Raw genomic sequence first — 22,137 nt, 5'->3', positions numbered from 1 at the left:
ATTATTGTAAAAACAAAACGCTAAACGTCATTAATCATTTTAAGTATTCTCTTCTCTTATTATTCTGTTACCACCTTTTTTTGTACCATATTTCGGCGAATAAAGATTTATTTTTATTATTATGTTTGTTCTTTACATAATCACGGGACCACAGGGTCCCGGACCTTTGGAAGGCGTACGAGGGGCCGAAGCCAACTCGCAGAGGCCCGTTGAACAATTTTAATCTTAATGTAATGGGACATCAGCCGGCGATTATCCCTGTATGCACTATGGAAGTACACCAAAGGACAATTCCCGGTTGATGCAGGACTATTGTGAGATATGGTAAAAAGAATTGATAGGGATATGGGTGTAGGTGGCTGTGGAATAGTTAACCGGTTAACTATGGCCCCTGTCCCTGACCAATATTGATACATACGGATAAACAGGCAGGGGGTGACTCGCAAACTCAATTACTGGGCCCCCGAAAACGGCCGCTAGCATGTAGCGACAAGGGGGCAACATACGTTGAGCTGCTTGAGGAAGGAGAGGCATCCCACGGCTATCAGAGCAATCCCGGAAGTACGGTCAAGACCCCTACCAGCATCTTACTGGGATACATCCTTCCCCCAAGTGGAGCTGAAGGCAACTCTACTCTTGCGAATTTCCACTCAAACCAACCGGTTAAGGCAAGAGTGAGGTAGGAGAGGCCACTCCGGATAGTCACGAGTACTAACCGGAGTTAAAAAGTAGGGCCTCTCCCAGGAGTCAGGTCCGTGGGGTCGCCACTGCCCAACAGCTCGCCACAAGCTGCCTTGCGGACTTATTATTATTATTACTAACTAGTTGTTGTTATTTAGTTTAGGTGTGATGGTGCCGCCCGCTGATGAAATCGATTTGACGTAAACCCGGATTTATGCGGGTGTTTAAACTTAAGTTTTGCTAAACATAGTTATGTGTAACTAAGTTTTTGGTAAAAAAGACTCTATTTAACGTAGGTATGTGCTATGAGCCAAATGCCATTTAGCGCTTGTTTTCAAATAGAATTTTCAATTTCATAACTTGGTACCATGAAAACATGAGTTTAAAAAACCCTTCCCGTATCGTTTGTTATGTTATCTAGAAACCGTGCATTTGATATGTATACCCCCTTTTTGTTACATCGAAAATATCGTTGGCTAGAAGAAGCAAGAAATCATTAACTGCAAAAAAATATTTAATCCGTTTTTATTTATAGTGGACAAAACAAAATCTAATTTCATCAACGTAAGTACATTTAGGATAATATGGGCAAATCAACAACCAACCAATAGTTAACTGATTCAAACTAAAATACCGTTTATCTCAGTATTGTGGATATGTCACATAATGACTTGTTGCAATTAGCCGACGATATATCACAAAAATATCTTATTATTTTGTTTTTATTAGGACCAATATAGGTAACTTTTGAGATCGCAATAGATCACAATTTGGGATCCTTATTTAAATTTAAACCACTGAAATAATTTAATAGCAAAAAGATAAAAAGTGATGTAATATTCGAGGCCCATTTGTAGCAGTAGACGAAAACGGACGAATAGTTGTACCTCTGTTAGTCTTTTCACGTGATTCTGTATCACAATAAGATAATATAAGCGCTGCATCGATTCTAATGACATTTTATACAATCATAGAATAACTAGTCCTAGAAAAGGCAGTAATTATGTTAAAAGCCCCGTACTCTACCAGAAGCCACTATTTCTCTTGAACGTATAGGTAAGTAACTCGGAAAATGTTATGTTGCGGTTTGCCAGGTCTGCACCTATCCCTACATGCTGGAGGGTCGGGCGCCAAACGTCGGTTGTTTCATCCATCACGAAATGCGCGATGTATATAATTATTAATGTTAGATGCCTAACAGTTCAGCTGAAGGGTGTTGCTGTTGTCGAGTATGTCGTAACTGCGAAGACAAGGCAGAGTGTCGTGCAGCCGCGGTGCGAGCGGGTGTAAGCGGGACAGCTACTTGCTAGTGGCTCGCTCGGCTGGGCGCGGGCGTGCGCCGCGGGCCGCGGGTCGGCGGGCAGCGAGAGCGGGCGTATTAGTGGCGTGGAGCGCGGAGCTTGCGCGGGCGCGCGATCCGGTAAATGTTATCTGTGAGTAATGTGTTGCGCGACGCTCGGGTTCCAAGTGGATTGCCTACTTTGTTGGTCAGGCGAAACATTCAAATTGAAAAAAAATCTGTGCAAACGAAGTGTGAATGGATAATTGTGATTATTGCGGTGGCACACTCGGTACCCACAGTTAATAAGGTAAACAATACAAACGTAAATTAATAAGTTTAGCACTACATTACAGTGTAAGGCAATAAATTAATAATACACTTTATTACATTGTATCTGGCGGGTATACGTGGTTTTCTAAGAGCTTGACAATTACATAAAGCGAGTCGGCTCCATATACGAAGCATACTATTGTCTATAAAAACTCTTATGGCCGTTTTCACTAACCATCCCCAAACCATAACTAAAAGTTACTTAGCGTTAGCGTGTCGTAGCACCTAAACTAATCCCGTACTGTTATATGTGACATAGCTTAGGCGTTCCTTAAATTTAGGAGTGGTTGGACAGATTGGTTTAGCAGACATTCCTCTTGCCGCGGTCCTTTGGTGTTCGTTGGGTTAAATTTGTAAAAATACAACAATTGACTAAAGAGATCGGCAAAGGCTTTCACCCCTTCTTACTTTTTACCAGTTATGTTATCGAGTCTCATGTAATAGGGGAAGAGCCTATTATATATGGTAATAATGGCACAATCCCACTCTCCGAGCTGTTGTCTACTGAGATTTTTGCAAAAAACTGAAAATAAAAACAAAAACGCTTGGCTGACTGCCTCGTTGATCAAGTGAGACTGCCAAGCAAGGGGAGTCGGATCTTTTGGCTGATGACTGAACTCCTAGTAACTTGTTCGCACTATGTCCACGCACGTATGAACCTGTGGATCGATACGACCGGGAGAAGAGCCGTACTAGTTCGTGCACTCCGAGCGCGAGCAGGCAGGAGGCTCTTCGCGCGTGCACTAGCAGGGGCTGCTACCTGCCGGGCTTGAGTCGTGCAATGTCTGTAGAGAGCTAGGCTATAAACATTGATGTCGGGGCCTGTATCATTGCATCTCGAGCGATCAGGGGAGGAGTGCAGCAAGCTCCACATGTAATAGCCACAGTCGGCGAGTAGAGAAAGGCCGCGGGGAGAAAGGATCACACATCACATCACCTAACACAAGTCGAGACCTGTTATAAGAAAAGCAATAAAATAAATGAGATTAGGTAATGGTAATGATAAATTAACTATATGACATGCGTATTGTGTATGTATATCTGAATAACTCTACAAGCCCATCCAAGTGACTGGGGAAAAATTACAAGTTCTTCTTTTATTACTCTACTATTGGACATTAAAAGTAATACTTATGTGTCAGCAATAGGGACAGGTATAGTGTAACGACAGTAATATTGTTTGAACATTATTGCACTAGGCGTAGAAGTAACTAAGTACTTCTAATTTTATAAACACTATTATCAACCTTTTTTCGAGGGGGGGGGATCATCTAATAACTTCTCCCGCCTTGTGTGAGGTGAGAGGGAGTGCCAGACTCTTACTGACTAAAAACCACCCCGTTCCTTTTTTTCGAACCGAAGTCCCGCTACGTAGTCCACAGCCCCAGATTATTATCAGCCTGACGTAGACCCAGTAGGGGTCAAATGTTCTTTTTTCATCCTCTCAAAGCAAAGGTGCGTCCATGAGGATTGCAAATAACGACCCCCACCGTTTTCGTGGACTGACTAGACCGGTAGCATAAAAGACACATCGATGTAAAAATATAACTAATTCTCATGTATACTTTATTTTGAAGTGGTTGGTTAGTAGTTAGTTAGTTGGCACATATACAACACTATTAGCTAAACCCAGGGGCGAAGCTAGCGCCGAGTCTGCCGTATCAATTATACGAGGCCCCCTGGCCGTGGGGGCAGAAATTACAAAAGTCCAATAATCGACTCCTTTTTTCCCACGTAAAGCATGCGTTCAAAAGTTGGCAGCAACTTTAGAAAAATTTACGTCATTATAAGGGTCCCCAACCATGGGCTGCTGTTAGAATAGATAAGTCCACTCTTTGAGGGTCGAGAGATAGGGCGGGAAAAATCATTCGATATAGATAGATACTTGTTTACATTCAGTAATTTAGAAAATTAAGAAATGCCTCTATCGGATGATAGAGTCTGAGGAGATCTGATAAATAATGTCGTTACTCGTACAACTCTCACTAAACGCTTACAGTCCTCCCACACTCGTAGAAACTACTTCCTTCTTCTCCTGGCGGTTTCCCAACTCTGTTTTACATTAAAATATATTTATTAGAGAGACTGCCATCTGCGCTCCACAGCTATTTAAGGACTATACATACATTGGGTTGTGTGTACCTACGGTACCCATACTTCATACTAAGAGTAGACTCGATGTAGATTGTTGGCTTTCCATAGTATCATCAGTGAGAGATGGTTGTATGGTGGCCGGGGTGTAACGACCTCTGAGACAGGAATTAATTAAACAATTGTATTGTGAACCTGATTGAAAAAAGGTAACGTATGGAGCGCTGCTCCTTCTTCTCCGTAGGAATCTACACTTTGGAAGATACAGTAGAGGACTGACCGGCAGATATAGTTTTGACTTTGACTATAATTGTTTAATAGGTACCTACCTAGCGTAGCTTAACATCATCGACTACAACCGACCCAAACAATTGTAGTCCTAAATTATTTAATGTTGCGTGATCCAGTTCAAGGCGTATTACAATTAGCAAATACTATCTACTCAAACTTCTTAATGTTTGTCTCCATATGAAACAAGCGGCTCAGTATACATTAAAATCCCACGTCCCTAAATCTTGTAATTAGTTCTACATTTTGCTCGTGAGGTTTGGTGACCTGTAAATCTCACAAAAGGCAACGTTGAGAGAAATGGATTTGGTACCGTTCTAAGGTTCGACCAAAATGAAATCATGAATTCATGATACACACAATACACATACTATGTATGTAATCATGATTATTATATTCTATACGAGTAGCAGCAATGGTACTCATTATTTTCTATGCATTTTTGTAGAGTCCATGAGATGAGATTCGTAGTAAATACTGTAGCAAACGAACGTAAACGTCGTGTGGAGCGTTCCGCGTAGGTGTAGTAGCGGAAGCAGGCGGAACTTCAGCAGTGTACGTGCCAGCGCGGGCGGGCGCGGGGCGCGGGCGGGGCGCGGGGCGCGTGGGGCGCGGGCGCGTGGCACGCTGCCGTGTGCGATATTTAGCTAACCTTTGCGCGGTATTCTGGGCGCGCTATTTGCAGGCCCTCCGATAGCGGCGCTGAAATAGCCGGCACGCGCACCCGCCACGCACACACTACGCACACGCACACACACACACTACTGCCACTCACGTAATACCGGTTTAAGGTAATTAAACGAACAGGACGCTAAACGTCATTACCTATATGTAGGTAAGCTCATAAGTGGCACTAGAATACGGGCGATGGCAAACCTAAAAATCAAAACAGTCAGGTAAAATACTACTTGCAAACTCTTAACTGACGAGGAACTGTATTAGGTACTTCCGAGATGATGATGGGGATGCCCGACCCTCCGGTACCCTCAGCCTCACTCACACAAAACACAATTGTTGTTTCAGTGGTTTTCTATAAGACACGAGGTGTCTTCTCAGTCGAGTCGGTCCATTCATGACGAAGTATGGCTCTTGCATGTGAAATTAACAAAGGTAGATGAAAAATCTGCATAAGTGTAGGTATGTACATACTTATGTATCATATGGTCACTTTTATACGCGAACGTAATCGCGAGCAGAAGCTAGTCCACAACCACAACACGTAATACATATTAAAAACAAATTAATGACGTGGTTTTGAAACCAATGTGATTACAATAATGACATCCTTCCAGAGATCCATCTAGATAGTGTTCTGTCGTGACAGAGAGATGAGTAGTAAAGGGCCGACGAGCTTCCCATGCGAGCTGTGTCGAGTGTCGAGTGTCGAGTGTCGAGTGTCGAGTGTGGTCGTAAACATCGCGTTATCGGGCGCTGGCGCCACCGCGCGGCCGTGCTGTTGCTGCGGTTGCTCTCGTAGTTCCATCAAGTAGTCCCGTCGCTTCACTATAATACCATTACAGGGATTTACGTTTAAACGAAGAAAGTTTTAAAAATAATTTGAGTAGACATATGTTGGGACATTTACAGAGAAAAAAGGCTTTATAAAACGTCACTTATTCACTATTTTCTCATGAAAGTCAACAGGATTGTCACGGGATTTATACCTGTTACTTGAAATACTTGCTTCCATACTGTCCGTTATCAAGTCGATGCTGACGCAGGACTTGTTGGCCCCCATTCAGTTTGCTGTGATTTGTTACGATTTGAATTCAAATTAATTCCTAAATGAAGCCAGACTTTTGAAGAACTGGTGCAGGTGTTCGAATTTTCAAGCTGCGTGCTGCGTAACAATCTGGGGGCACGGTAGTGCCCGCCAAGACGAGCCAAGCGAAGCGCAAGCGCAAGGGCACTACCTACCTTTTCTCGAAGCGGTTCGTCGTATTTTTGAACCTTCATAACTTGAGTTTGGGTTATACCAGATAAACAAAATTTTCAGGATATAATGTCAGTGGTAGACTTAATAAACCTCCTAAGTTTCAATTGCATAGCTCTTATACTTTAGATTTTATTGATATCTAAAATACCCCGATTTCGTCACTCACTCACTCACTCACTGATGATCAACAAAATTCTTAAGGTACTTCCTGAAGTCCTAGAAAACTGAAATTTGGTATGTAAGCTAGTATTAGTACCCAAACAACAAAAAAATCCTAAAACTTGGAACTTTTACCCCCCAACCCCTTAAACTAGGGGGTGAAAGTTTGTTCGAGACTTCCGCAACTTTTGACGCTAGAGGTCTGAATGCGGCTGCGGAAGGGTAAAAATCTGAAATAGGGAAACTTAATTCCCTATTTCCTGCTTGAGATCTGAAAATTATACACAAGTACATAGAACACAAACTTTACATCAAATCAAAACATTATCCTACCCATAAGTACTTAGATATGAATAATATTACTACACTTCACTTCGGTAAGTGTTTATTAATCAACCTATACTTTTGAACATAAGCATCGTAAGTATAGTATGCGCCAACGCCCGCCGCCTGCCTCCTCGTCCCCGCGCAGTAGCTAAAAATAATCGGCCCGTCAGCGAGCGCGGCACCCGAACGCGGGCAGACGCGCGAGGGCAGACGTCGTTGACGGTTGTCTCGTTGAATGAAAAGTTTTCGGAATATTTCGGTGATTTAAAAGTTTGCTATCGCGGAGAAAAAAACCATTTGCCTAATATTTAATTGTTAGTAGTTTAGTAGGTAAAGGTTTAGATACTAGTGTTTTAATTTTCATTGATAAAAAGTATTAGGATTACGTTTGCAATTTTCTTATAAATTTAGTAGTTTAGTAGGTGAATTTGTCGCTCATTTTATCTTTCTATCATAAGCAACCTACAAAAAGAAATGAAATCCCACAAAAACATTTCATGTTAAATGTTGCCAAGACGAGACCATATAGCTCGCACTGTCAAAAAGTAATCAGATCCCGTGTAGAGCCAAGTTTCTAACCTATAGGGTTAGAAACTTGGCTCTCTCTCTCTCTCTTTTGAACTGGCGAGTTGGCCGCACGGAAAGAGTTTAGAAGATTGAATAGATTTTTAAGCTCAAGCCCATATGACGAATAGCAAAAAGTCCGTGCGGCCGACTCGCCAGTTCAAAAGAGAGAGAGTAGAGCCAAGTTTCTAACCCTATAGGTTAGAAACTTGGCTCTACACGGGATCTGATTACTTTTTGACAGTGCGAGCTATATGGTCTCGTCTTGGCAACATTTAACATGAAATGTTTTTGTGGGATGTATATATTTCGGACGAGGCGGTAATTAAAGCAGTGTCCACTCGCGAGCACAGAGACTTCGGACTGTAGAAATATCTTCATTCTTCTCATCAACGTCACCTTCAACAATCGTACAAACGTTCACCACTCCTTTTCCATTTCGTGCAACATGGAATAGTTACCTTATATTGAGCTGTATACAACTCTATCACACAGTATCACTGTGACTGTGACCATTTTCTAAGTTTTATATATGTCACCGGAAAATAACAAGATCCGTATGGTTATCAATCTACTAGAAGGTTTATAAACTTTCGTAGGTTTCTAAACGGGTGATAAATTGTAATATTTTACGTCCATATTTTCGTAAATTGATAAACTTACTGCGACATATATATTGTAAGGGGCTTGTGGCACCGACTTGTAACCTATCAGTGGGTGCATAGTATGCTATGGTGGGTGGGTAACTTATCAGATTATCAGTGACTAATAATAGTTATTTCTTTGGTTTTTAGAAGTCGGTTTTTTTAAACGCAGATTTATAATATTTTTTCATTATAGCCTATCTATTCAACATTAATATAAGATATATACCTACAAAAAGTATTGTACACTGTAAGTAAGTAGTGTATTGTATACTGCCTCATTGGTCGAGTGGTCGCAAGTGCGACTGCCGGAAGAGGGGTTTCGGGTTCGATTCCCGGGTCGGGCAAAGTATTACTGGGCTTTTTTCGGTATTTCGAAAATTTCTCAGTAGTAGCGCGGAGTCTGGAAATGTGCCCGGTATATGGCAATAGGCTTACTCTCTATTACATGGGACTTATAACACATATGGTGAAAAAGTGGGTATACATTGTATAGCGGCATCACGTGCCGTAATGTGTAAGTAAGTGATTGTTAAAAAAAAATATACAAAAAGTAGAAATGAAAAATCGTAACTAATTCCCAACCCTTACAAAGCAGGCAACGCACTTGTAGGTAACTTTATGGTGTTGTGGTTGTCTATGCGTGAGTGCGATTGCTTATCTGCAGGGACCCATCTGTTCGTTACGTGTGACGTGTAAAGAAGTGCATGAAGTGTGCTCGTATTCCATAAACACGTGATGTGTGTGTGTGTGTGTGCAGGTGCGGGATGTGCGCGGCCACGCTGCTGCTGCTGGCGGCGCTGCCGGCGCTCACAGGTACCGCCGCCACTTATACTGCATGCATGCACCCTTAGCGAGTGATCCAACTTGTTTGTAGTCAGGTCAGTGGTCGCGGTCATTGATCGCATATCACGCCTTAGAAAACCTACATCAATTAGTATTGATTATTTGGTCAGTGGGTCATTTTAGGGGCTAAAAACTTAGCTAGGTACAAGGTTTCTTGATTGTTCACACTTGAAGAATGTAACAAAATAACACAGATATGTTTGAACCTGATACAATGAACACTAGTTCTGCCCGCCCGCTCCGCCCGCTCCGCCCCACTGGTGACAGCGGGTTTCATCACACACTAGTGTCGGCACAGCATTAGTTCCAAAGTGTGCCGCTGGCGCTGGCGCCGCAATATGTCTGCGTGTAAACATTTTAGCTAGCGCTCCTTTCATCTTCACCGTGTTGTCTTTGTATTGCTCGAAGAAATGAGTTCTTATTTTATGTGCTAATCTTTTTAGGTTGTTAAGTTATACCATTGCCTTGTTGTGGAATATTATTATAGGCACTTGTAGAAATTATGTACCTACAAGTAATAGGTATGTAGTTTCTATCACAAAACAGAGAAATACGTTTCTAGAAGTGGGTGAAGTGGGTCACGCACGGCTCACAAGGGACCGATGTCGCGACGTGGCGGCCCCGTAAGCAGTAGATTCCTTTCGGGTAACAGGCTAACATAGTATAAGTCCTAAGTGAGCACGGCCTCACAGAAACCGGCGTGGAACTACTCTTGCGATGCTTCGCCTAATTGCATTGATTCGTCTGTTCGTTTAACGGTCGATCCCATACAAAAATGCTTTTCCAGATTACAATCCATCTTTGTGCCTCGTCCAGCTTTATTAATTAAGCTACTTTGCAAAGCACCCTATTCAGTGGAGTCGTAGATTGTATGTCGAAAGTGCCAAAATATACGAGTAATTATCATCACAAATGACGGAATTATACACGTAAACTTTGTGACCTGAAATATCCCTTCAACATGTTTGGTGTAAGTCGTCGGACAAATCATCACATACTATTTTCACCGCGTTTCTTTTGTTCTTCTTTCATTATATATTATATATTTTTTATAATATGAATTATAATTAAATTGCATACAATGTGGCTTCACTTTTAATATAATAAGTGATACGTTATATTTGTAACATAGTGCTTCGTGTGGTGAGGTGTAGCGGGGCGCTGGTCGCTGGGCGCTCGTAGTTGGTGCTAGTTGCGGAGGCGACGCGGTCGTGGCGTTATTTCGGGCGGTTACTCCACTATCTGAACCGGCAATGTCACAATGCGGTTAATTGCTTCTATTTTGGCGCCACTTACGACCAGGCCTAACTACCTAAGGTTAATGTTATAATAATGTGTAAGAAAAAATACGAGATCGGTCACAAATTATTTGAAATTGTTGCGGTAATTACGTTTATGGGTTAGGGCCCAGTCCATAAACAATACTAGATACCCACTCGTACCTAGTAACATTGACATGTCCGATTGACGGACAGACAAACGTTTTGGAAAAAGCCAACAATTTCATTAAGTTCTATGAATTATTTAATTTGCACCCTTGCTACCCTCCGTATGCAGAGCACTTCGATGTGTCAGCTGTTCATTGTTGCACCGTTACCCTGTCGCTGTACCAGTACAATGCACCTGCAGCGTGCGGGGCGCATGCGCACGTGTGCTGCGCCCGCATCCGCCTGACTCAGTGCTCACTCAGCTAGAGCACGTGCATATAACTGCAGCTGTTGAATGCACCAGCAATCGACCCCTTATTGATGATCAGCTAGTTAATTCCGGGTAACTCTTGACACTTCTTTAGGTATGTGAACTATCTGAGTACTAGGGAAACAGTTTTCAATAAGAGTCAATCTGATTTGCGACACAATTTTCTGATGACAATATGTGACCATCAACGTGCCTAGTATTGCATGTAGCGACCGCCACACATGACGCAGCACCTACGCATGTTTTGCCGCAGTTTCAGTCGTGAGTCGCGGAATATTCGCGGCATCCGTAATAAAAATACTTTCGCCTGCATTTCGCATGTATTACAGTCGTGTAAGCAAGTAGTTACCTACACATGCATGTGACATACATCCGCTGCCCGTGAATGGGCCGTGACGTCATGCTCCGTACTCCTGCCGGGGCGCGGCCCGACTGCCCACCAGATGGCTCGGCTCTGATTCACTGCCCTCACTCGCCGGGAACAATGTAAACTATGCGGTTCTTGGAACTACTCTGAATATACTAAATTGAATGTCGCATGGATTGCTGCGCGGCGCCAGGCCACATGGAGGATACGAACATGTTGATGATAGTTTAGATACACTGTACGACACGTGACACGTCAGAAAGAACGACTAGGTTCTTACATTTACTGCCACACTCAGAGTCATTTAATGCTTACTTAAACTATTCTTTAGTAACGATTTTGTATGGAAAACAATTGCTAAGGACTAGGTTAAGTAACCATTAAATGACTCTGAGTGCGCGAGTTACTGTACCATATTTTTTTTTTTTTTTAAACAACGTTGCCCCACACTAGGATTTTCTCCTGTGTCGTGGGTGCGTTTACAAACATACAAGTTCACATACACATGACACCCAGACCCGAAACAACAATTTGTGGATCACACAAAGAGTTGCTCCGTGCGGGAATCGAACCCGCTACCCGTTGCGCGGCAGCCAGTTGCCCAGCCACCGCACCAACCGTGCAGTCAGTCTATATTAAAATAAAGTAAGTCTTTATGTCGGGTGATCAACGTGTACTCAGGCCCAATTACCACTCGCTAGTTCCAATAGTGGTGAGCTAAGCATGAAGAAACGATTACGGTTCCTTGTTGCCTACGAAACTCTATAAAAGGAGAAGTGGAGATAAAGACATTGATGTGTGGTTCGCAGGCCAGGGCGGATGGTGCGCGGAGGGCGAGGTGGTGGCGCTGGAGGGCGGCGGGCCGGCCTTCGCCCCGCAGCAGCGCACGGCGGTGCTGGCGCCGGCCGGCCACGCCGCCACGCTGGACTGCCGCGTGCTGCGCCTGCGTGACAAGTCGGTCAGTGCATGCCTTCCATCTCTGCCGCTACACATTCATGAAATACGATTACAAATTAATTTACTGGTACTTATCGTTGTATTAACTTCGTTGTCAACTTTCGTCTTTCCAATGACAAATAAGAAGAAGCGCGCGAACTTGTCAACGGTTTGTATCGAAGAACAGCACAACAAGATCAACTACAGACAAGATATAATAATTATGCATATGTCTGTTATAAGTATGTTGTGTTTACGTTTAATTTAATAGAGTTAGAACAGTGTTCTGGCAGAGGCCAGCAGATGTGACGCACTCTGGTGTACGTACTGGTGCAAGTTTGTGTGACCAAATGTTGTGTGGAATGTAAAGCGAGGGGCAGGCAGTGGCGCGCTGGGGTGTAATTGGGTTCATAAAATTATTTGATATTCCCCTTTGAAGTACTTAAAAAAAGTAATAGTACTTAAATTAAAAAATATGAAATGTGCATGTAACCCTAAATAAATTTTATGAGAATGAATTAAGTACACATTGTCTGCGATAAATACGATACATTTTTTTCGTAGCAATATAATACTTATATATTTATGAATGCGACATTGTGGCGTATTACTCGTTCCGAATGAAATAAGGCCGATCGTATCGTAAACAATTTTATTTGTGGTCTCGAAATATCACCGGAATGAATTGCCGACGGTGCGCGATGACACCACGCTCGATGATTCCGTGCTGTGCGGGGTGTGGGCGATGGATTCTCGCGTGACGTCACGCGCGGCTATTACTGTCCTCCTGACAGTGATCGCGAGCGATTTCAAAAATGCCGGTCATCGACTCGCTCCCCCGCGGCACGCGGCACGCGCCAGCGACCGCTGCGCACGCGCCGCCCGCCTACTGCTGCGCTCCCGGAAGCTAGCGTTGCCAATACCGCTCACTATATCACTATCATAAACTTTAATCTTCCAAATTCTTATGAAGCTTTAAAGAAACCATTTCGGCAAAATTGTTTATAACAAGATAATAAATAAATGCGGGTGAGAGGAGGTCGCAAGTGAGGCTACACTACAGTGAGGCCGGCACGGAGTAACATCGAGATCATTTGATCATTTTCTACACTCATGAAGCGTGTGGGTGGGTACAACGTTGCTATAGCAGATACAACTGCCGCTCAGCGCCTGGTCACTCGCTCGACTTATCTGGTCAATAGATGGCGCTAGGCGTCATTCATCAATTTAAATAGGAACTTTTAAATAAGTCAAATCCGTTTAAGTGCGGTACCTATATTTATGATGATAATTACTTAGACTATTCCTCAGTAAACATTTTATTCCGAAAATAGTTGCTGCAGGAGTTGTAAGGTCTAAGGTTGTAGGGTTGTAAGGGATCACCATTAAATTACAGGTTACAGAGCTAATATTGCCCTTGTTACACTGCCAAAATAAATTGCCATTGCCGTGCTTATATTGCAGGGCGCTAGGTTTAATCCATCTCTTGCTGGAACTTTATAGTTCCATTAGTTGACGACAGATATAGCGCCAGCAGACATGTAATATAAGTCGACTAGAACTTTACACTTGTAGTGTCAACTTGTACATTATTCCACGCGTCCATATATTTAAAATTAATATTTAACAATATCGCTCACTGCGGTGTAGATAAAAAAGATATTATCATTCCCATTGTACATGTAGGGTAGATACTCTAAAAAAATAAAAAAAAATATGTCTTTGACTGCCAATAGACAACTGTTGAACGCAAATCCTCCGCTAACGTCGGTCACCGGTGACCCCCGTGGCGTTTAAAGTGTTAATTTAAGTCGGCGTGCTCAACGTGTACAGTGACCTGTAATGTGTGTGTGTGTGTGTGCAGGTGTCGTGGGTGCGGTCGCGGGACCTGCAGATCCTGTCGCACGCGGGCATTGTGTTCACGGCGGACGCGCGCGTGTCGGCGGCCGCGGCCGGCGCGCGCCACTCGCTGCGCATCGAGCGCCTGCGCACCAGTGACGCGGGCCGCTACGAGTGCCAGGTCAACACGGAGCCCAAGATGAGCCTCTTCTTCAATCTTACTGTAGTGGGTGAGTTCCGTCTGCCATGATTATATTGGTCGGTACAACAACATAATACATGCCAATCTCATGTTGAAGTTTAAAATGCAAGGGCAATATTAGTGGGTGCGTGTGTTGCAGACGAGCCGGTGCCGGAGGTGGTGGTGTCGGTGCTGGGCGCGGGCAGCGTGCGCGCGCCCGCGGGCGGCGCCGCCACGCTCGCCTGCCAGGCGCGGTACGAGCCGCCGCCGCAGCAGCTGCCGCTGCCAGACCTTGACATTCGTTGGCAAAAGGGAAATCTGCCCATCAGCCTACAGGTCCGTATAGACTATAGAGTGAGCACGCGTGCGAGCAGTGCGAGGCGAGCGGAGTACCGAGCGTCGTGTGTGCAGGTTTACTTATAATTGTGTGTGCAGGGCGGGCGCGGCGTGGCGCTGGACACGGCGCGGTGGGCGGCGCGCGTGGAGTCGCGGCTGACGCTGGCGGCGCTGCGCGCGGCGGACGCGGGGCAGTACTCGTGCAGCGCCGCGGGCCGCGCCGCCTCGCTCACGCTGCACGTCGATGGCCTCGGCGATGGTGAGACTTGTCTCATTACTTTATGAAATACTAGCTGACCCGCGCAACTTCGTTTGCGTGTATCCCGCTACTTCGACAAATACAGTCAACGCACCAACACATATTGGATACTAATTTTCAATTCACAATAACTTCTCTTTCCCTTAACCGCGTTTAAAATATTAAAATGTTTTTTGGTTTCTGTGACTCTTCTTTGATCGCCCCCTATCAGTTTTTGGAAAAAATATTTAAGTAATGTACAGATTTTTTTTGTCTTATATGTATAGATCAAAGTCGTAGTACCTACTTTTTAATATTATTTATTTTTTATGTACCGTTTTTTTATATTTTTTGTTTTTTTTATGTACTTACCTACTTTTGTTATACATATACATCTAACTATTATTTTCTTGTTTACTTTTTAAATTATTTACATTCTACATTTTATTACTTTTACTTACTTTTTATTTACTTAAAACAATTAATTTTTAGAAGATTAACGTTGTGTACCTACCTATTCTATTAAGTTCTTTTTCTGAACTTATCTTACCTTAAATTACGATTTTTTTTTTAATTATTTCCCTAATATTAAATTGACCTAACTTTAAATTTTAACCAAAATCTTAATAGAAAATATCAAAAATAAATGCGATTTAATACTAACCTTAGAATACAATACCTATTATTATCATACAATTATTGTTGTCGCGCTGAAAAGCACGTTTTATTTTTCTCAAAGAGCTGCGATAAATAAACGCGTCCGATCGCTTCCAATTTCAAAGTGCTAATGGGGAGCCGCTGCCGCCGACGCGCTATTTATAGGGACGCTGCCCCCGCCGCCGCGGCCGGCCCGTACCGTGCCGCAATACTAATATCGTGATATCTCCTAAACTATATGTCTAAATAACACACTGTAAACTGCAAAAATAATCTAAATTAAATGCTCGTGATGATGAACTTACTTATTATGATAAGGATATATGTATTATTGGTTATATCACCAGTTAAACATCACCCAACGAATTAAATGTTTTTTTAATACAGAAAAGTAGTTTTTGTGACTTAAATAAAAAAGCTGGATATATGTCATCGCGGACTTTTTTGTAGAACTAATAAAGACCAATGTTTTTGCTATACATTGTTCTTACTTGTATCCAACGGTATAAGCGGCGCACGCACAAATGCAATCTTCAATTAGATTTTTTTCTGACTTCTTGGACATAAATCGCTATAACTCAGCTAATATAGTTTTAATGTATTTCAATTATATATAAAAACCTGTCGGAGAAAATACTCTTTCTATTAGTGAAAACCGCATCAAAATCCGTTGCGTAGTTTTAAAGTTTTATGCATACGAAGGGACTACAGACAAAATGGGCGACTTTGTTTTATACTATGTATAGATGTAGATATTAACACCTCTCTACAATACCTAAGTATAAGTACATATACGAGTACTTACAAACGTCTCACTACTTGTGCTATCAATTATATCATGTATCTAATTGTACCTACAGTAGTAGGATAACATATTACCTCTTTGTGACGTTCCCTGATATCGGAGATGTAGAGAAGTTTTAATATCTTTTACATACGTTTATCTAAATTAGATGACGATGCACGATTATATACATACCGTCATACTTAATATGAAGAGACTTCCAAGATGCCTAGTAATGTGTGCAATTATGTATTTGTCAATTACGTTACAAAACGGTTGGAAACGAGATTAACTCGTGCTGAAATAGTAGTAAATAATAGAATCGCATTAGAACGTTAAAGTTTATATAATTGTATACTTACTTTGTAAAAGTTTAGAAATTCCAAATGTTCAGCGCAGAAAAGAAGAATGACGATGACGACGAGGTTCAAGATATTTAACATTGCATGCCGACAGACGAAACATGGAGCACTTTCACTTTGTATATGACAACACGTATTTTATTACCCTCATCCCCACGCTCCCAATTCATTTGATTGAATCTTTGAATTGATGATGAAAAGTAAAAAAAATAAAAAAACAAAAGTAATCGTGTATTAAATTAAATACTGAGTACTTATACTTATTTGCAGACGATCGAGCTGAGGCAATGCAGCGGGACCAGGAGGCAGCACGGGGCGGGGGCGCAGGGGGCGGGGGCGCATTTGGGGGCGCGCGGTGCGGCGCACTGCTTGTGATACTATTGCTGCTGCGCTGATGGAGGAACTGTCTTGCATTCTGTATATTTTGAGTCTTGTAAATATTGTAAATATATGTGTAATATACTCAGTGGACAAGTGAAACAATCGTTTACATTTACTTACTTCGAGAGCCGAGACCCCGTGCCAGGCACTTGTCACCAAATATTTACAACATGCGCAGTGATGGAGTTGATTGTCTAGATTGATTCTACAGTAGACGGCACATGGGACACGAACCAGCCAGGACCCGTACACTGCACAGCGCACGTACACCACAATATAAATAGCTCCGAGTGTCTGTGTGTCCGCGCGAGCACTGCCGCGTGCTCTTGTTTGTTATATTTTGTACTGTTCAGTCTTAATACTCTTATCTGCACTCAATATCGCGGAGCTGATGTTATTTTTAAAATAATAATCAACTCATTATTACATATTATCGATTGTATTATCTAGTAGGTTGAATTCCAATATCTCGCGCGAGAGATAGTACCAGGTAAAGTAATGAAATAAAAATAAATCGCACTGTAACACTGAGCTAGCACTTTTTACAACAACAAATAATTAACCTTCGGAACTTGATTCTGGGAAACGAAACAAGTGTGTGATGCAACGTCCAAAGACGACTGATGAGGAAAAATATTGCGGCGCCAACGGAGCACGGACCGGGAGACCCCGTGGACAGCAGGCACCAGGCGGGGCGCAGGTCATGTAGGTCCATGTGCGTAGTTCTTGGCGGCAATACATCGTCAGGGCAAAGCATGAACAAACTAAATCGTCAAACGTCATCGCTCGAAGGTCGTTGCATGCTGGCTGGTCACGGTGACTGGCGGACCGGGCTCAAAGTCCGACTGCTGTACAATATACTATGTTACACTCGCTCCTCCCTTGTTCTATCAATCTATTTTACAATAAAATTGATGTAGCTTAGTTTACTTTCCAAAGTAGTTAACATTTTATTAGTTACAGGGAACTAGCGGTTGTTGCTTTGCCGTCTCCCATGATTATAGCTTCGTTCAAATATTGACTACAGCCTAGGGGCTACATCATTTATTTTTAAACATAGGTACAAATTTTGACCCCCAAAAGGCCGGCAACGCACTTGTAACGAAATAAATTTTATACACCCACTTTTCACCATTTGTGTTATAAGTTCCATGTAATAGGGGGTGATTTCAACAAAATTACTTTATTATTAACTGACAATAGCGCGTAATTCGTATGGCGCACCACGAGGCCTGTAGCTCGTAGCGCGTAGCTCGTAGCGCGTAGCGCGTAGCTCGTAGGTCGTATCACGTAGTCCGTAAGGCGTAGGTATATTTATTATTCCAATTCCAATATGTATATGTCTATGTACATACCATCGATGTATTTTCATGATGTAGATAGGTAGACAATTTCAATTAATTTGATCTTTGTATGCCTTTTTCAGTTTTGTATAATGAGTGCCGCGTAGCCGTGTTACCTCCGATGCTTGTACAATATTAAATTACTTAATAATGATTTCATAAATTATTATACATCAATTATATTTTTAACTAAAATAATACTTTTCTGACCCGCAAATGGAAACCGAAACCACATGGACACGGGGTCTAAGTTAAAGTGGTTTTAGTATGTGGCGCAATCTTTGCCCTGGCAGGTGATGCAAGCTGTACTGAGATTGCACGTACCGCTGATTCACGTTCCAAAGGGCAAATATAAATTAATAATTTGCTCAGTCATTGTTATCACGAGATTTTGCGTTCAATTTTATGAAAGAAATAACATAATTAGTGATTAGATAAAAAAGTTAAAAATAAAGTACTTACTCAATGAAACAGCGGCTAGCAAATTGTCTGTGGAGTCATATTATACTTCTGATTTATTTACTTTGCACCCAATGCGTAGCGCCTAGTGCCCGGTGCCCGAACTTACTTGCCTATGTGAGGAAATATACACAAGCATGGGCTGGGAATGTGTTCCCCCCCCTCTAGTATTCAAGTACAGTAGCGCACAGTGCTTGTACTATGCAGGATGTATTACCTTCGGCAGAAGTTGATGGCAACAGCTTTACACGTGTGCTTGTAATAATTGAGAGACTTCTACGAACAGTTACAACTGCTATAGTGTAAGGGATTATTTATTTTTCAATTCACAACAAGATGGAAAGTTTAAGATAAGCATAATATGAAAACGAGATTAGATGCAATTGGACGAGTATGATGACAACAGAGTCTTACTGACGTAATACGAATAAATCAAGGCTCTTTACACGGGAAGCCGTCGATGGACGAATGCAAGGGCCTGATACAAAAGGCAGTTCTTCCAACACGATAACGTGAGGTTTCTTAAGTCCTAACCACCGATAGCTTGGAACATGTTCCCGCGCAACAATCTGTTGGTAACAAGTCAAACTATAACTAAAATATACACAAGTATTGTATCTACATAAAGTAGGTTTGTCTTAAACGCATCATTAGAACTTAAATTGAGATATTTACCACGTTTATTAGTTTTTGTGAGTTTCATGGCATTATCATGGCGCATGAGTGAGTTCATCCGTGATGGCACTTGCAACAGTGCCGAAATATCGGAAACTCTCAAAAACTAATAAACATGGTAAATATCCCGTTTTAAGTTCTAATTATATTATTGGTGCCATTTTAGTTTAGAAACTTTGTCTTAAAAATATTTCTAGTTTATCACTCTATGCACTCCATATTATTCTATTGTTAATTACCACCTACAGTAACAATACATAGGTATTATTGCAAGATTGATGATAAGCGAATCGCGAGATAGCGCCGAGTAGCGAGTGATATAAGCACAGGTCGGCGCGGCGGCGGCACACACTGCACAGCCGCGGCACACTCCGCTCACACGCCGGCCGCCGCTCCGCCGCTCAGCATGATCACAGTCGCCATCGCGCTGGTTGCGCTCGCCGCGCTCTACCTGTACGGCACGCGCAGCTTCTCCTACTGGCAGAAGAAAGGAGTCAAACATGACAAACCGATTCCTTTCGTCGGGAACAACGCGCCAGCCTACCTCATGAAGAAAAGTATTACACAGATGGCTGTCGATGCGTACTGGAAATATCCAAAAGAGAAGGTAGTGGGATTTTATCGATCTACGTCTCCAGAGCTCGTGATTCGTGATCCAGAGATAGTAAAACGCATACTTATAACCGACTTCCAATACTTCTATCCTCGAGGCTTAAACGTGCATAAGACAGCCATTGAGCCTTTGATGCGGAACTTGTTCTTTGCCGACGGCGACCTCTGGCGGATGCTGCGGCAGCGCATTACCCCTGCATTCACGAGTGGCAAGCTGAAGGCGATGTTCCCACTGATCGTGGAGAGAGCGGAGAAGCTGCAGGCGCGCGCTCTGTCCGCCGCCACCGCCAACCGCGAGATGGACGCGCGGGACCTGATGGCGCGCTATACTACTGACTTTATCGGCGCGTGTGGGTTTGGTCTAGACGCTGATTCACTCAACGAAGAAGATTCCGCTTTCAGAAAATTGGGAGTGTCCATATTTGATTTTAAAGCAAAAGATGTTTTTGTAGCCATGCTTAAAGAAATGTTCCCGGAAGCGTGTAAGAATTTAAAATATTTAGAAAGATTAGAAAAGCCGATGTTTGACTTGGTTACAGCAATACTAAGACAGAGGAATTACGAGCCAGTGGGTAGGAACGATTTTATTGATTTGTTGCTTGAGTGTAAAAAGAAAGGAAAAATGGTGGTGGAATCTGTAGAAAAAGTTAACCCCGATGGTAGTGCGGAGACAGTTTCCATGGAGTTGACAGACGAACTGATCGCGGCGCAAGTGTTTGTGTTCTTCGCAGCTGGCTTCGAGACATCTTCCTCCGCGACCAGTTTCACACTGCACCAGCTGGCGTACCACCCGGAGGTGCAGCAGAAGGTGCAGGACGAGATAGACAGGGTGCTGGCGAAACACAACAATAAGCTCAGCTACGACGCTATCAAAGAGATGACATACTTGGAGTGCGCCTTCAAGGAAGGCATGAGAATGTTCCCATCCCTTGGCTTTTTGATGCGACAAGCAGCGCGCAAATATACATTCCCAGAGTTGGATCTCACGATAGATCCAGATGTAAATGTGGTGATTCCCCTGCAAGCTCTGCACAACGACCCGCAGTACTTCGAGGAGCCGCACGTGTTCCGCCCCGAGCGGTTCCTGCCCGACCAGGTGGACGACAGAACCAAGTTCGTGTACCTTCCCTTCGGGGACGGCCCTCGGGCTTGTATAGGTGAGTGTTTTTCTTGGCTATTATTATTTTTCATTATCTGATTTAGATATTGTTACCTATATATTTTAACAATATATAGAACATTTTATTATGTAGTGACCCGGAGTTCATGTGGTGTTGTCTCGTGTTGCAGGGCTTCGCCTGGGCCTGATGCAGTCGCTGGCGGGGCTGGCGGCGCTGCTGTCCCGGTTCACGGTGGCGCCGGGCCCCTCCACGCTGCGCCACCCGGTGGTGGAGCCGAAGTCCGGCATCGTACAGAGCATCAAACACGGACTGCCGCTCGCGTTCACAGCGAGGAACCCCGCGTCAGTGGCGCCGACAGTGTGATGGTACTCCCGGGTAGTGGCAGGGATGGACAATGGGGTTGGACACTATGTGTGAGACAGGGTGATATATTGTGTGGAGTATAGTCGTTTATAGTGTTTGTAAAAGTGGTTGCAGTCTAATCATTGGCGTGTTTCTATGTGCTTTGAAAGATTCGAGGAAGTCTGAATGTTGATGGATGAAAATGTTATAAATAATAATGTATATAGTGATAACAATTGTATATAGTGTATCATGATTGCAATAAATAATTTACCTTATACACAGAAGTAAATATTTTCATTGTGTTATACTTTACCACTACAAACATTGTTGATGAACAAAACTTGATGAGAAGCCGAGGAGGCTACCACGTCTCACACATTTTATATTTCACTGTAACAGCCGGCTCGCTCTACTACATTAACTGTCGAAAACCTCCACGTGCAACGTCTCCCTGTTGGCCAACAAAGAGTATGCGTCATTGGAATTCCTTTGTTCCTGCCTCTTCAGTCAAGTCAAAGGTGGAGTCAGCGTGTGCTACAGCAGACCGAGGTGCGTGGATGCACCGTATTTTGGTATTAGCAATCTGTTGGAGTACAACATCGATTTTAAACGTGAATGTTTTGTGCCCTGGTTGCAGAAAGCCAACATCGGTTGG

At 43.0% G+C, this 22,137-nt stretch overlaps 2 protein-coding genes and 1 long non-coding RNA gene across 6 annotated transcripts; 2 read left to right on the top strand and 1 right to left on the bottom strand.

Moving 5' to 3' along the window:
- Positions 1-1,930: 1,930 nt before the first annotated feature.
- LOC118274249 (hemicentin-2) lies at positions 1,931-16,941 on the top strand. Of its 4 annotated transcripts, none has more exons than XM_050706917.1 (7): positions 1,931-2,101; positions 9,063-9,118; positions 12,023-12,171; positions 14,014-14,218; positions 14,330-14,505; positions 14,605-14,764; positions 16,817-16,941. In XM_050706917.1, exons 2-7 carry the CDS (start codon positions 9,070-9,072, stop codon positions 16,939-16,941), a joined length of 864 nt encoding a protein of 287 aa, XP_050562874.1. In that variant the 5' UTR covers positions 1,931-2,101; positions 9,063-9,069. The 4 variants fall into 4 exon arrangements, with proteins under 4 accessions (XP_050562874.1, XP_035447580.2, XP_050562875.1 ...); XM_035591687.2 differs by having other exon boundaries at positions 1,932-2,114; XM_035591686.2 differs by lacking the exon at positions 1,931-2,101 and adding an exon at positions 2,121-2,270.
- LOC118274251 (uncharacterized) lies at positions 15,429-19,096 on the bottom strand. Its single transcript, XR_004783466.2, has 2 exons — positions 17,048-19,096; positions 15,429-16,961 (listed from the first exon to the last, which is right to left on the bottom strand). It is a non-coding gene; the product is annotated as an uncharacterized LOC118274251 (long non-coding RNA).
- Positions 19,097-19,737: 641 nt separating this feature from the next.
- LOC118274094 (cytochrome P450 6B6-like) lies at positions 19,738-21,771 on the top strand. The gene is made up of 2 exons (XM_035591457.2): positions 19,738-21,173; positions 21,307-21,771. The coding sequence occupies exons 1-2, from the start codon at positions 19,811-19,813 to the stop codon at positions 21,498-21,500; spliced, it is 1,557 nt and encodes a 518-aa protein (XP_035447350.2). The 5' UTR covers positions 19,738-19,810; the 3' UTR covers positions 21,501-21,771.
- The last annotated feature ends 366 nt before the right edge of the window (positions 21,772-22,137 follow it).

Source organism: Spodoptera frugiperda, chromosome 3 (genome assembly GCF_023101765.2).
Source record: "Spodoptera frugiperda isolate SF20-4 chromosome 3, AGI-APGP_CSIRO_Sfru_2.0, whole genome shotgun sequence".
Lineage (NCBI taxonomy): Eukaryota > Metazoa > Arthropoda > Insecta > Lepidoptera > Noctuidae > Spodoptera > Spodoptera frugiperda.
The sequence above is the reverse complement of the archived record's forward strand: the minus strand, read 5'-3'. Positions and strand labels throughout refer to the sequence as shown.

What these genes read in the sequence shown, in the direction of transcription:
- LOC118274249 (XM_050706917.1), top strand. Translation starts at nt 9,070, where the DNA reads ATGTGCGCGGCCACGCTGCTGCTGCTGGCGGCGCTGCCGGCGCTCACA. An exon ending in TGCGCCTGCGTGACAAGTCG is followed by an intron (nt 12,172 to 14,013) that starts GTCAGTGCATGC and finishes GTGTGTGTGCAG; the next exon opens with GTGTCGTGGGTGCGGTCGCG. An exon ending in CGTCGATGGCCTCGGCGATG is followed by an intron (nt 14,765 to 16,816) that starts GTGAGACTTGTC and finishes ACTTATTTGCAG; the next exon opens with ACGATCGAGCTGAGGCAATG.
- LOC118274094 (XM_035591457.2), top strand. Translation starts at nt 19,811, where the DNA reads ATGATCACAGTCGCCATCGCGCTGGTTGCGCTCGCCGCGCTCTACCTG. An exon ending in CGGCCCTCGGGCTTGTATAG is followed by an intron (nt 21,174 to 21,306) that starts GTGAGTGTTTTT and finishes CTCGTGTTGCAG; the next exon opens with GGCTTCGCCTGGGCCTGATG.